General features: G+C 45.4%; 1 protein-coding gene across 3 annotated transcripts in view; it reads right to left on the bottom strand.

Annotated features, from left to right (window-relative positions):
- Positions 1–15876, bottom strand: part of ACACA (acetyl-CoA carboxylase alpha) — a 264931-nt gene that overhangs the window by 32979 nt on the left and 216076 nt on the right. For all 3 annotated transcript variants that reach the window (XM_084822406.1, XM_084822405.1, XM_084822407.1), the window contains 4 exons: positions 15745–15865; positions 11680–11776; positions 7767–7863; positions 7297–7432 (listed from right to left, as the gene is read on the bottom strand). In XM_084822406.1, the coding sequence (XP_084678532.1) occupies positions 7297–7432; positions 7767–7863; positions 11680–11776; positions 15745–15865 (451 nt within the window). The remainder of the gene's footprint in view (positions 1–7296; positions 7433–7766; positions 7864–11679; positions 11777–15744; positions 15866–15876) is intronic.

Genomic DNA, 15876 nt, shown 5'->3' on the forward strand with positions numbered 1-15876 from the left:
ATTTTCGGTTATACCCAATCACAGAAAGAAAAATTCATTAAAAACAAAAAAACACTTAAGAATTGCACCTCACTCTTGACCTTGAGTGCTCAGGTGAACATAAACATGGCATCCAAAAATGCTGACAGCAAAAAGGAGAAACTTCTTTTTTTAACATCATCTCTGGGTGAAAGAAACGATCTTTTTTTTTTAATAGAAAGGGAATGACAAATTTATTGCTAATTAAACAATCACTTTATTATGTAGTGCTAGCAATAAACCACTTGAAGCCTCTTTCAGCTAATTCCAGTGTTAAGAAAATAATTGCTCGATTCAAATTATTTTAACCAAATTAATTCTTTAGTAGACTTTTTTAGTAGTGCTACATAATACAATAATTGTGTAATTAGTCTGGCGTTTTTCACTCTTGCTATGAGCGTATATTTTACTCGGAAGAAGCAGGATGAGCCAAAGAGGAAGACAGCACTCTTGTCTGCACAGAGGCAGAGATGTTAAAAAGGAGAGACTTGGTGAGAAAGAAACAAAGTCTCAGCTACACTACAACTATTTTATCGATCCTGATACACAGATGAACTATTTGTCAGGAGCGCCCTAGTTGCCTCTTGCAGTCCCCACCAATAGCCAACTCAGGACACAGACGACGAGGAATTCTTTCCAAGACTTTATTCACTTATTACTTTATGACTCTTTCAGAATACTAGTTGCTAGTGCCAAAGCACGGAACAGCATTGGGGAAAGATAGCTGAGTAGCCTAAGCTCCAGGTAAGGCAGTTGGTCCCCGTCTGAAGGAGAATCACGGGAAGACCCTGAACTTATGGGCTAGGGAGAGGTCCTCCCTCTTTCCCTTGGGTCCTCAGGACGTGACCGTTGTTTGCGCGCCAAACGAGCACTACACCTCCTTTCGGTGCCATCTGTCGTCGCTCCCTGCGTCTGCGCCGAGCGTCCAGCAAGCCCCCCTCCAGCGCTCTCTCACTGCCAGGGTCACTATCTATCCCAGGAATGCCGGCAGGAGGAATCTCTGCCAGCTGCTGTGCTTGTGAGAGATGAGCGAGCTCCTCTCCCACGGATTGCTGTTCCTCCTCAGAATCAGAACTGCTCTGGGGCTCTATGGGCTCAGTTTCCACCCTGACACTATTTAACCATAACAGCTAATCACTGCTTGCTTGTTTGATCGTTTGTTTATTCATTATTACATTTACATCCCACCTTTTTCCTCTTGGAAAGAACTCAAGGCAGCTTACACAGTCCTCCTTGTCTCCATTTTATCCTCACAACCACCCTGTGAGGTAGATTAGGCTGAAAGTCAGTCACCCAGTGAGCTTCATGGATGAGTGGGGATCTCCTGAGCCTGAGTCCAACGCTCTAACCGCTAGAGCACAACTGGATCTCCAGGGTAATGATTTCGTTATTTTTAAAGGGGAAAATCCTGACTGGTCCCAATGCGGAGCAGATGAGTTACACAAGCCCCTATCTTGCAGCAACCCGGAAGTGGGCCTTTTCTGTGGTAGCACCTAACCTATGGAATGCCCTCCCCACCTGGTATTTGGCAGATATGAACCGCGGCATGATTAAGACACCAATTAAAGACCCATCACCTTTCCCAGGCCTTCACTGCTTGATTAGTGCTACTCGGCTCGTTTGAGAATTATGGAATTGTGAGTACTTGGTTTTAATGTTTTTATAAATGTTTTATTTTAATGTATTTTAATGTATTTTCTTTGTAAACCGCTTAGAGGTGTGTGTGTGTGTGTGTGTGTGTGTGTGTGTGTTTTAATATGGTAAGTGGTATATCAAATAAATAAATAAGTGCCACTAATGTACATGGTGCTTTACAGCATGAGCAGATAGAAATGGGTCTCCATGCATAAGAGCTTTTCCACACAAGGCTGTTAACCGCTGTATTTACTTCCAGTTTCGTCGCAGAATTGAGATCCGAGCTCTACCCAAACAACTTTTCCTTTCCTGCCTTTCCGCTATGTAACCTCTAGGTGGAGCTGCGCTATGCTGGAATAGCACAAATACACAAGGAGAAATGGCGTGTTCAGAAATAATACCCCATTTTCCCTGTACTAAAACACCCAGGAAAGTGCTCTGAAAAAACAGAAGCGAAACTGGACGATCACCACCACAACATCTAAAGAACCTGTAAACAACTGTGGGGAAGGAATCATGAGTGCACAATAAACGCCTCATGTAGAAAAGCTCTACGGAACATGCATTCTAAATCTAAACACTGCAGGAGACAACAGAGGGATGGAAAAAGGTGGAATGTGAGCAAAAGTTACATAGGAAGCTGCCCTATGTCGATTCAGACTGCTGATCCATCAAGGTCAGTATTGTCTACACTCACTGCCAGCGGCTCTCCAGGGTTTCAGGCAGGGGTGGGGAACAGCCCTACCTGGAGATGCTGCAGATCAGACATGGCCATCTGCCTGAAAAGGATGTGCTTCACCACTGAGCTATGACATGTTGGACTGGATCAACCTTACCCCAACCTAGTGCTCTACTAACTGGTGCAGCCCAACACATCTGGGTTCTGGACTACAACTCCCAGCAACTCCCAGCCTGCTGGCACTTATGTCGTTCTAAAGCAAAAGTGCAGACTCAGGATTGCTTCATAGCTTAATTATGCCTGACTGGACCCGGGCCCTTTTGCAGGCAAAGTCAGTGCTCTGCCGCTTTGCCTTCCCCATAGGTGTTAAATAGATTTAGGCTTCATTGCGCTCAGGGATGAAAACTAAGGGGTTCAAGCCAAAGGCTTCATGGAGAGAGGTGGGTTATGCAGAGAGACTTAATGAAAGAGAGGAAGGTGACCCAGTGTTACTGGGAGAGAGTTCCAAACCCAGGGGCATCAAAGGAGAATGGAGGGAATAATTCAAAACAGTAGGAGACCAGAGGATAGCATATAGACCAGTGACCATCACAGGCAGGGGCATTTTCTCTATATCTGTTTTCTATAAAATCAAGAAAAGGAGAAATGGAAGGAAGCAGGAATAGTCAACCCTAAACTGGACAATGAGGGTTGGGACAATATTTTCGGTTTCAGATTGGCATTAAACATCTATGTACCAGCGCAGAATTCTTAACACCAGCCCAGTGCAAACTTCAAAAACAGCCTTCAGATTAACTTCCTAGGTTACCAAACCAAACATCTGGATTTCCCCCCTTCAGCTCTGTAACTGTGCTCTCTCCCTCTCTCTCCCCCTCGCCATGTCCATTGGTTCTAGTGGGAATCAACCTCAGAGGTTTGGCTGGAGCCCAAAGAGAAAAACAAACACACACATGCATGCACACACACACACCGAGCAGTACATCCATCGCATTCGGATAAAAAGCCTCTTAAATCCATTACTCTCTGGCTCTGCCATGATACAAACATGCAGGTAATCAGTGTTGTTGTTTTCTAAGGTCTTTTTATTCTGGTTAAAGTCTCTGGTAACCATTCCTCTTTGTTTATTGTTATTTATAACCTGTCCCAAGGGCGGGGTGGGGGAAATAATATGTATAGCATGAAAAACCAACCGAGAACGACCCCGTAGCGCTACCAGCGAGGCGGTTTAATATCTCTGGGATTTGCATCCTATCAACCCTATTCACGCTGAGCCCAAGACCCCGGTGCTAATTTCGAGTAAATTTCACGCTTGATGTCTCGCTGTTGTGGGTCACTGACGGTTCGTCTAAATAAACTGCTTCCCTCCATCTAAATATTCAAGGCGTTCTTTTTCCCCCCTTTAAATTAATTTCTGCGTTATGTTGAATAGCCTTGCAGGGAGACAGAACTTGTTCGGTGGAAAGCAAACCTTCCCCCTCTCTCGATATGCCTTTATTTATCATATAGATTTTTTTTTTAAGATATGCATAGAAATACATGCACACAAGCCAATGCGTGCTCTCTCTCTCTCTCTCTCTCTGTCACACACACACACACACACACCAGCTTAAATTAGACCTCCTAGGCTGACTTGTAAAGAGTTTTTCCCCTCCTCCACTAATGTCAATTCTCAACGTAGCAAGAGCTATCTCTAATCTTTTCCTACTCATTACACACAATTTCGGAGTCATTTTACCCACAGCGCAGCCGTTTCTTGGCAGTGTGTGTGTACATATGCATGTATTTGTGTGTTCTTAGATGCACTGAGGGGTGGTATAATTGTTTATTTTCGCTCCCTGCTTAATCCTCCTCCCGCCCCCCAGCTCCTGCCTCGCCACCACTGAAACCAAAATTGCAAACATCTCTCTGAGGAGCGTGGGAAGGTTGACAACAGACACTCTCTTTAGCTTGCTCCAACACTGGATAATATCCAAGTTGATACACACTTGAGGAAGCTTCACATGAAGATGTGGGATGAAGCCCTTTTTCAGTTGCGCATCGCAGGCTTCTGCCGTGGCAGCTCCTTGTTAGGGGAGATCCTCTCAAAAGAAGTCTGCTAGATCTGCTCTGGTCACCAGTCCCTGTTGCGTTTTGGACTGCTGGCAACTAAAGCGGTTTTAGATGTTGCCTCCTGCTCTGTGATAATCTGCACCTTTAGAGAAATGCCGTAGACTACCTCCTGCCACTTCTATCTCTGCACTTTCTTTAAAGACACAGGCATGAAGTACGACTTCATAGCCATAAGAAAATGGTGCACAGCAGTGGCAAAGTGGCCGAACTACCAATGAGGAAGTCCCTGGTTTGAATCTCACCTCATTCGGTGGCACTGTACTCTCTCAGGACTTTTGTAGATGAGGCATTTATTGCGTGCTCATTATTCCTTACTCACAGTTGTTTATGGGTTCTTTGGACAACGTCGTGACCCTCCAGTTTCACTTTTGTGTCTAACCAGCACTTACAGTGATTTTTTTTAGAGCAGGGAAAATGTGGTATTTTATTGTAAAAGAAACCGCTCTTTTCACTTGTGTATTTACGCTATCCTTCTATACCACAGTGCCACTTAGAGGTTATGTAACAGAAAAGCAGGAAAGGAAACACTCTTTGTGTTGTGCTCAGATCTCACTTTTACAACAAAACTAAAAGTAGATACTTATCTCATAGAATCATAGGGTTGGAAGGGGCCTACAAGACAATTGAGTCCAACCCCTGCTCAATGCAGGAAGCCTGATTCCCAGGCAGTCTCCCATCCAAGTACTAACCAGGGCTAACCCTGCTTAGTTTACAAGATCAGAATACAGCGAATTAGTAGATTAACAAACTCTTGCAGAAAAGCTTGCAGCCTCACTCCATTCCCCTTATGCAAATGGGAAGGAGTGGGGAGATATTAAAACTGACCTATCTTACAGGGTTGTTGTAAGGATTAGAAGTAGACAACACCTGGGAAGCACTTTGAACACTTCAAAGTGCAATACAAACAATAGGTACTAAATAGAAGGTTATGCTCAAAATCCTACAAGCTAGGCTTCAGCAGTATGTGAACCGAGAACTACCGGAAATACAAGCGGGGTTTTGAAGAGGCAGAGGAACTAGAGATCAAATCGCCAACATTCACTGGATCATGGAGAAAGCAAGAGAATTCCAGAAAAATGTCTATTTCTGCCTCATTGACTACGCTAAAGCCTTTGATTGTGTGGATCACAACGAACTCTGGCAAATTCTTAAAGAGATGGGAGTACCAGACCACCTTACCTGTCTCCTGAGAAACCTGTACGAAGGTCAAGAAACAACAGTAAAAACTGGACATGGAACAACCAATTGGTTCAAAATTGGGAAAGGAGTATAACAAGGCTGCATATTGTTGCCCTGCTTATTTAACTTATATGCAGAGTACATCATGAGAAACGCCGGGTTGGATGAATCACAGGTCGGAATTAAGATTGCCGGGAGAATTATCAACAACCTCAGATACGCAGACGATACCACTCTAATAGCAGAAAGCAAAGAGGATCTAAAGAGCCTCTTGTTGAGGGTGAAAGAGGAGACTGAAAAAGCTGGTTTGAAACTCAACTTTAAAAAAACAAAGATGGCATCTGGCCCCATCACTTCCTGGCATATAGAAGGGGAAGAAATGGAAGCGGTGACAGATTTTACTTTCTTGGACTCCAAGATCACCGCAGACGGTGACTGTAGCCATGAAATTAAAAGATGCTTGCTCCTTGGGAGGAAAGCTATGGCACACCTAGACAGCATAGTAAGAAGCAGAGACATCACCTTGCCGACAAAGGTCCGCATAATCAAAGCTATGTGCCGAAGAATTGATGCTTTCGAACTGTGGTGCTGGAGAAGACTCTTACGAGTCCCCTGGACTGCAAGGAGGTCCAATCAGTCCATCCTAAAGGAAATCAACGCTGAGTGCTCATTGGAAGGACAGATACTGAAGCTGAAGCTCAAATATTTTGGCCATCTAATGCGAAGAGAAAACTCCCTGGAAAAGACCCTGATGCTGGGAAAGATTGAAGGCAAAAGGAGAAGGGGACGGCAGAGGATGAGATGGCTAGATAGCATCACCGATGCAATGAATATGAACTTGAGCACACTCCGGGAGAGAGTGGAGGACAGGAAGGCCTGGCGTGCTATGGTCCATGGGGTCATGAAGAGTCGGACACGACTTAACGACTGAACAACAACAACAACAACAACAACAACAGAATTGTCCCAGATCATGTACGGAGCACCTTTCCCTCACCACGGGACAACTGCACTCTTGTTCCTACAAACCTAGGATTAAAGAGTGAGATTTCCTTAGAGCGCAAATAGAAAGGCTTCCCAGACAGGCCTTCACTTGTCATCTCCATTTTTAGAAATTGAGCACTGCCCACCCCTTCCCTGGACAAGATTCTGAGAACTAAAGTTTTTTTTAAAACTTTTAAAATTTGTACCTTATGGCAATATCCATCACTCCTTCTAATAGTGAATTCAGGTGGTGGGTGTGGATAGGCAATATGGGGCCATTGAAAGAAAGGTAATATCAGGATGCTCTGTGGAATCCCACCAAGTACAAATAAATCCCCCAAACAGACCTATGAGGACCAAGTAGCCACTGTGGTAGTTGAAAAAGGAAAATGGAGGGAGGGGGAGGAAGTGAGGAATGCTCTGTTTGGAGGGCATGGCTGGCTGGAATCCTGAACAGGAGCATTCCTGTTAGGACGTAGGATACACAGCAACTGTTTGTCACAGGCCTCACATACTACTACTAAATCCAATCATACTGGCTTGATATCTGAACAGCAGAACAGCAGCGACACGCCCTTAATCATTTAGTTTCCACCGTCTCTGTGCTGCTGAAGTCGCCTCCCTTCTGACACAGCTTCTCGTTGCTCTTTGACCATTCCCCATTTTTACTTCTGCATTTTTAACATAATCACCTTTCATTCCTCCAGAGAATCCTCTCCAGTTGGCAAAGACCATCAGCGGGAGCCCTTCTCGGTTGAAGTCCTTCATTGCTTCGGCTGTCTTGAAGGCAGAGTCAGGGAACCAAACCTGGCCAGCCTGCTGGATAATCTGTTGTGGGGGGGAGCAGGAGGGAGAGAGGGGAAGGGAAACAGGAGAAATTTCCCAGAAAATGGTTCCAGGTGAGGATTTCATTAATGCCAGGATTTGCTTTCTGAAGCTTTTAAAATTTGTGGCTTAGGCCGATACTCATCATTCCCTCTAATTGCTAACTCGGGTGGTGAGTGCCGACAGAAACGGAGACAAAACGGGGCCACTGAGAAACAAGAGGGAGGTATCGCTATACTCAGGAGCACCCCGAGATTTGTGGAAATCGTTGGTTTTTGAACTACGGCTCCCATCATCCCTGACCACTGGCCATGCTGCCTGTAGAAGCAAAACCTACCTTGGCTTCTGAGTCTAGGTTTGCAGGGTCTGCAGGAATGCTCAGTTCGACTGTCCTGGTTTCAACAGCAACCAGTCCGACAGGTATTCCGCCGAGTCTGGTAACAGCAACAAAACGTATTAAGCAAATTAGGGCTCCTGGGCCCGGTGCTGGTTCTGACCTCTGAAGCCCTACATGCACTTCACTTTGTAGCAGGCCAGCCTGCAAGTTCAAAGAAATCTTAAAAAATAAAATAAAAATCAGGAGGGGCAGGAAGTCTGGCCGGTACCAAGACTAGTGTCTCACCACTTGGAAACCCCAGGGCTAAACTGACCAGAAATTGACAAGGAAGCAGAAGCTTCCTGTAACATCTCTACTCATACTTTGCTGCTCCCCTGATAAACTGGAGTTTGCAGTTGGTTTCCTGTTCCTGGCTGATTAGGGCAGTGAGAGGCCATGAGGCCAGGTTTGGACATAATTACTAGGTTCACACAACACACTAACCCACACTCTGTAGTTGAGCGTGGGTTGTTGCTGAACCATAGGTTAGTGTGTTGTCTGAACCCAGGGAATTTTCCACAGGGTGGCTTGTTAACCATGCGGGGTGGCTTATTTTTCTCAAACAAGCCACCTTGAGAAGCCATGTTTTGTTGTTGGGTTGTTCAGGGTGATTAACAAGCCACACTGCATGGTTAACAAGCCACCCTGCAGAAAATGTCCTGGGCTCAGACAACACGCTAACCCACGGTTCAACAATCAACCCACACTCAACCACTTTGTAAAATGGGCTTATCATTACGTCCGAATGTGGCCCATCTTACAAACTGCAATACTTAACACCAACTGAAAGCATCTCTTAGACAAGCCTTCCCCAACTTGGTGTCCTCCATAGAATCATAGGGTTGGAAGGGGCCTACAAGACCATCAAGTCCAACCCCCTGCTCAATACAGGAAGCCTGATTCCTAGTCAGTCTCCCATCCAAGTACTAAGCAGGGCTGACCCTGCTTAGCTTCCGAGATCAGACAAGATCAGGCACATCCAGCCCTGTGTTGGACTACAACTCCCAGCATGGACTACAACTTCCAGTCAGTTGGTCCATCTAGCCCAGTACTGTCGACACTGACTGGCAGCAGCTGCTCTCCAGGGTTTCAGGCAGGAGTTTTTCTCTCCTCATACATGTTGGTACGGGGAGAGAAAAACTGCTTCTCCCCATACATGTTAGTCCTACGTAGAGTAGACCACTGAAATAAATGGGACTTAAGTCTCATTCAGTTCAATCGGTTGACTCTACGTAGGGAAACATTGAGTAAGGGGAGACCTGACAGAGGTGTACAAAATTATGCCTGGTGTGGAGAATGTGGATAGGGAGATCATTTTCTTTCTCTCCCATAATACTAGAACTGAGTGGGGTCATCCTATGAAGCTGGTGGGTCACAGATTCAGGACAGACAAAAGGAAGGACTTCTTCACACAGCACAGGGTTAAACTATGGAATTCGTTGCCAAAAGATGCAGTGATGGCCACCAGTTTGGATGGCTGTAAAAGGGGGTTAGACAAATCCCTGGAGGAAAAGGCTATCAATGGCTACTAATCCTGATGGCAACATGCTACCTCCAGTATCAGAGGCAGTATGCCTGTGTGCACCAGTTGCTGGGGAACATGGGTGGGAGGGTGCTGTTGCGCTCTTGCTTGTGGTTTCCTATGGGCAGCTGTTTGGCCACTGTGTGAACAAAATGCTGGACTAGATGGACCCTTGGTCTGATCCAGCAGGGCTCTTCTTATGTCCTTAACATTGGATGCTAACCTATGTCTCTAAGGTGTTACATACGTATCTAGTTTCCCCCCACGCTTTATTCAGAATAATTATTTGATATGTAACAGAAGTCATTCATTTGTACTGACAAATGCAAACAGTAGTCTTTTTTTTCTTGTTTTAGGAACATCTTAAAAGACACCACCCCTCTCCTTTCTTAGTGTTCTCAAAGCCAAACCCCTGGGTAAGCTAAGCAACATGGACAATGTGAACCATGGGCTTTGTAAATATTGCTGCTCCCAATAAAGAAGAACCCAGCTGGGGAAGGTATCACTGCGGGCTCCATCTTAAAATGGTAACTTATATCTTCTGCGCGAGGGCTCCTGTGAGCTCATAAAAGAACATATTTATCCCATGTATTACAGTTATTTATTGAACTTAGATGCAGCGGGGGCAGATGGAGGAGGGGGAAGAACCAAGACTCAACTAGCAACTTCTGTTTTCTGTTTGTATAAATTTTCTGTTTGTACAAATTTTTTTTGTCAGGGATAGTCTGTGAAGATGCTACATCTTGTTTTATTGTATGTCCCCCGACAAGGTGCCGGGGCGTAATAAAAAAAGACAATTTACAGCCAACGGCACACATCTTCCAAACATACATACAAAAAGATGAGTTTTGGCAGCACTTAAGAGTAACAATCCCAGAAGAACACATTCATTTTTTTTTCCTGGGCTGCCATCCTTTTTGAAACAATCAGTCCCATTGGTGGCTTAAAAAAAATCAGGAACAAAAAGACATCCACCACACTGGTATCTGTCTTTGTGAAAGCAAGTTCCCAACATTCCATTCTGCCCTCCCAACACTCAGTCACTGCTCGGCGTGACCAAGAAATATAAATTCAGGCAAGGCTATGCAAAGAGAGGCTGGATTGAGTTTCTGGTTCTGTTCAAGCAGCATGACTCTTAGGACCCGGACTTCTTTTTACAGTAGGTAATATAATTGAATAAGAACTTCAATTTCCTACCGGGGCGGAGGGGGAGCGAAAGAAAAGAAAATAAGTAAGTATCCCAGAAATGTACAGAGCTCTCCTGCTCTACTAGTTTTAGTGAAACCTTTCACTTGGAACATGATGTACTGTTCTACAATGCACACACTACCAGCCTTTGGATGGGGAAATTGCTCTATTTTCTTGCAGTATAGTAGGGTGCGGGTAACGTTTGGTCTCAGAAGTTCCCAGAATAAGGATAGCAAACAACTGGAATGCTGCCAAGTTCAATTTCAGGTTCCCCCATATATCAGCCCCCACAAAGCTGATTAAAGCTGTGATCCTATGCACACTTATATGGAAGTAAATCCCTTTGGACACAGTGGTGCTTACTTTGAAGTAATCATGCATAGGATTGCGCTGTAAGCCACATAGTCTATATCATCTTGTGGGGGGGGGGACTTCAGGGGCATTGAGGGAGGGGCTTGCACTCTGCACATGCTCAGGAGGCATGCTCGACTGTTACTTCATGTATTCCAGGGCTTAACCTTGGCCCAGAAAACAGGTCAGTGGCCCTGGCCAGAGGTGAAAGTCACCACTTTTCTAATATTTACTATTTTTGCCCTGACCAATCAGCCAGAAACCAATTTGAATCTTACCTCTACTTTGAACTCACTATACAGCCTTAGTCAAGCCTCAAACCTCCCATCTGTAATAAGGGGATAATTATATGGACCTACCTTATAAGACTGTTCTTAGAATAACAAGGTGATCATGTACCTTAAGTACTCTGAAGCACTCTATGGATGACAAGTATTAGGCAAAGAGGCCCTTCTCTTGAGACCACCACCTCCAGAAGCGCATTTGGTGGCAATGCAAAAGAGGGCCTTCTCGGTGGCTGCTCCCTGGCCATGGAACTCCTTGGTGAGAGAGGCTAAGTTGACTCCCTCTCAGCTATCCTTCCACCGCCAGGCAAAGACCGCTTTACTCAAGCTGGCCTTTGGTGTGTAAGCAGGTCTGTTGGGTTGGAGGCTGTTTTTATTCTGTCATTGTTGCGTGTTTAATTGTGTTTGCTTTATTATTTTTTAAACAAGTTTTATTAGTGATTGTAAGCTGCCTTGAGTGCCATTTTTGGCAGAAAGGCAGGGTACATGTCAAATAAATAAACTGAATTAAACAGTTACTATGACCTACCTGGCTCTGCCAACCACAACCGTCTGAGCCCAGGGTTGCATGATCTCCAGAAAAGAGCCATAGTCAAAGAAACCACTGAGCCACTGGCCCTTTTGAGCTACAAAGAAAGAAAGAAAAGGGGGTGGAGGAGAGGAAAATATCAAGAGGAGAGGAAGATACATGAAGTCACAGTAGGTCTTGGACTGGTGAACTGAGGGGTATAGCTGAGTTACCCCAGGACTGCAATGCTGAAGGGGGAACACTCTGGTCTCTGTCACTACAGGGGGGGACTGCCCCCCCGCCCTCCAGGAAGAACATCATGGCAAGGAGGAGACCAACCTGGCCCCATCCATCCTCTGGGGAAGGAGCAGCTGCATCAAGGCTTGCTTTTCCTCTTCCCTTCCCTTCCCATTCCTTTTTCCTTTTGTATCATTTATCTATAAGATTGTGAGCCTTCGGGCAAAGGCTGCCTTATCTTTTCGTATCTGTGGAGCCTTTCTAAAATGTGAGGCATTTTATAAATGCCAAATAAATCATGCCAGGCAGGGATTTAGCCTGCACATCATTTGCCAGCTCTGGCCAATGGAAGGAACTACAAAGACAGCAACCAAACCAGCCAAACCTCCTGACACCAACAAGACAGAATGGGTCATCTGATCCTCCCTGACCTCTCTAAATGCTCAGGCTTGCTTTGTGACACTTGGCTGCAGCTGCTTCTTGCACAAGCTACAGCCCATCTTTCCACCTTGCCACTGACCTGCAGGGTGCCAAAGCATCCAACTGCATGGGACTTCCTCAGAGATGACGCTCAGTTCCAAACAAATTGTACAGAGATGGTACATATTAAGACTGCAGAACCGTCTGCCTGCCCCCAGCCCTGGCTGTCTCTTTAATTTCTTCGTCTGCATAAAGAGGGCTATTTATCAGCAAAAGGCATCATTTATTGTTAAACGATGGGATGTGGGCAGCAGAGGGAATTTGCCTGCTTTTAAATAAATAACTCTACAGGGTGTTTTTTCTTTCTTTCAAGACATGGCAAACAGTTGTCAAAAGGCAGCTATGGTGTTAGAGATGTTGCTTTTCAAGACTTTTCTCATTTCAAAATGTATGCACTTTATTGTTATTTTTAAAGCCAGCTTACTGAGATTCTACACACACACACACACACACACACTCCTAATTTGGGGAATGAAGAGATGTATATGATTTGCAGAGATACAGTGATAATTTGAGAAGGGCTCACATCTTAGGGGCCAAGATCTCAGGTTCAATCCCAGGTATCTCTGGCTAAAACGGATCAGGTAGCAGGAATGGGAAAGACTCCTCTTCCGGAGACCAGGGCTGGCGCCAGCACTTGACATCCCTGAGCAGCTGACAAGGTCCCCTGCTTGTCCCTGCCCCGGCCCAGCACTCTGAGCAGCGCCAGATGACTGGTTCTAGCCACCCTTTTAAAGTTCCCACAAATGCCCCTGACCCAGCTTCATTCTGGGGCTTGTGGGAAATTAAAAGGGTAGCCAGATGAAGGAGTAGTAACCCAGAACATGTGCTCGAGTTTGCTTTGTTCCTCCTCCCTCCTAAATCCCTTTTCCTTGCATGTTGCGTCTTTTAGACTGTAAACCTGAAGACTGGGCCTATCTTATATCAACTCTGGGAGCCCCATTTCAGTTAAAGAGCGAGTTAAAAATAATGATGTTGATAACGATAATAATACAACAATACCCAGTCATCCAGCCCTGACTGGTATCATAGCTGGTAAGCTCTCAGACCCACTGAGAGAAGAGGGGGGCCACTGGTCTGACTGAGTTGTAGGGAATCAGGATACAGAGGGGGGGGGACGGCCAACCGAGCAAGTACACATGTCTGGAAGCAAGGCCAAAGCCATCTAGATGAGGTGGGATACAAAGAAGGAAAAAGGGGGGAGTTATGGAATTATTGTGTTAGGGCAGAAGACAAATTGAAACCTTTGCTGGAACGTATGAACTCTAAAGTAGGTCTTAGGCTTAAGATCCCTCTCTCTCTCTTTCTGGGTTCACACAACATGCTAACCCACACTCAGTGCTCAACCGTGGGTTAACATGTTGTCCGAACTCAGGACACTTTCTGCAGGGTGGCTTGTTGACAATGCAGTGTGGCTTGTAAACCACCTTGAAGAACCCAACAACAAACCATGGGTTCTGAAGGTGGCTTGTTCAAGAAAAACAAGCCATACTGCATGGTTAACAAGCCACCCTGCAGAAAATGTCCTGGGTTTGGGCAACGCACTAACCTACAGTTGAACAAACAACCCACGGTTCAACAACAACCACCCCTCAACCACTAAGTGTAGGTTAGCATGTTGTGTGAACCCAGCCTTCTCCAGGAAAATTTGCCACTGCCCTTCGCAAGGAGAACTGTGCTTCTTACAAGTCTCCATTTTGTGCAGGATGTCTACAAAGCTTCTACAAAAAAAAAAAAAAAACCAGGGGGCTTTTGTGCTCAGCCTCTTTTGCAATGCTATAATTTTGAGCAGGCATTCCCGGCTCTGCAAAAGTCAAGTGCAAAAGCAATTAAAAGTGGAGATCTGAGCAAGCCAACCTCTGCTGACTCCAACGGGATGGAAAGTGTTTTATCAAGCCCAAACTTGAAATTACTATGTTCTAATGTTCCCTGCCTCCGTGGCCCCCCGCTGTAAAATGTGGCCATCCATTTCAAAATTATCTCTTCATCGCCGAGTCCAGAGCTGATCGTTTCGATTCTGGGCCTCGTGTCGAGCGTCAGTTTGAAGAATATCGCGGCACTATCTCTCCTAATAAACGGCTTTAACTTTTCACCTAGGAGATCTCTCCTTTAACTTATCGCAGAGAATCATCTGCTTCCCCTTAACGCCTCCACTAAATTAAAAACCGAAGTCACTCAATTTGGAACATACATGCTCAAGACAAGCCAGATGAATTACCAGTGAGATGATTGGGGTGGGGGGAGAGGAATATTAGCCACAACAGTTGCCAGAAAATCTATGGTTGCCACCAATCTCATTCTACCTAGGAACCAGTGAGGCATAGTGTAGTTGCTTAAGAAATGGTGCTTCTCAGAAAGTCCCTGGTTTGAATTTTGCCTTTGCCATGACCTCACTAGGTGACCTTCGGAAGGTCACTTGCTCTGTGTCTCCTATCTGTAAAATGGGGAGAATAATATTAACCTATCTTATAGGATTGTTAGATGGAACCTGCAACAAAATGTTGCAGTGTGGAATGCCCTGTTCAGGGTTTCAGCCAGCCACAACCTTTTCCAGGATACTCCATTCCATCTTCAACCCCAGTTTTCTGACCCCCGCCCCCCCAATTCAGCACTGGACATGCTTAGTCCTCATTAGCTTGTTTTTGGATATTTTTCCCCTGCAAGAGGTTCCCCCCACCTAAAGATTTTTGTATACTTCTGCAAACTTTGGGGTTCCCCCAAGCCTGCTGATACCTCCAAGTTTGTGCCTGGGTGGGGCCATTTTGGCCAGATAAAGACAGGCACTCAAAGAATGACTTTGCTATTAGTACATAGGTTTAGTGCACAGCAGAGAGAGTGTTGCACTTAAGAGTGGGAGCAGACATTACTCCCACCACAGGGGTGCTGCCCTATGACAACAAGCTAAACTAAGCCTTGCAGGACCTAATTTCCTAGATCAAAAGCAGCACATCTCCCTAACAAGTTAAGAGCAGCTGGACTAAACCTGGGCTCCAACATGGCTCAGATGAAAAAGGGTCCTGCAAGCAGTCCTAACAAGACCCTCACTCCCTTTCCAGCAAGCTAAGTAGGGGAAGACTAGATCAGAAGGTGTAGAATACTGAGGATTTAAAGCTACTGGCAATATGAAGCAAGGAAGCCTAGAAGCATGGAAGCCTAGAGGCACGAAAGTCAGGAAGCCTGGAGGCAAGGAAGAGTAGATCAGAAGTGTGAACCACGTACATTATTGAGGATTTAAATCTACTGGCAATACGAAGCAACTTTCTGTGGGTTTTGCTATTCGCATCTATTTATGTGTGGACTGACAAAACAGGTTTTGTCCCCAACTCCAGTGTGTCCCAGAGTGCATCATGCCACAGGAAATGTACGTACTTGGGTGAGGCCGTCCAGCCAGCATCCAGCGAGGATCGTAAGGCGTCTTGGTGGGAACAAAGTCAATGGTTCTTTCTATCGGGTCCTTTACAGTGAGCATCGGAACTGGGCTGAACACACTCTAAAAGGAAA

The sequence above is a fragment of the Heloderma suspectum genome, chromosome 16 (genome assembly GCF_057233095.1).
Source record: "Heloderma suspectum isolate Gila_16-S chromosome 16, 16-S_ref, whole genome shotgun sequence".
Lineage (NCBI taxonomy): Eukaryota > Metazoa > Chordata > Lepidosauria > Squamata > Helodermatidae > Heloderma > Heloderma suspectum.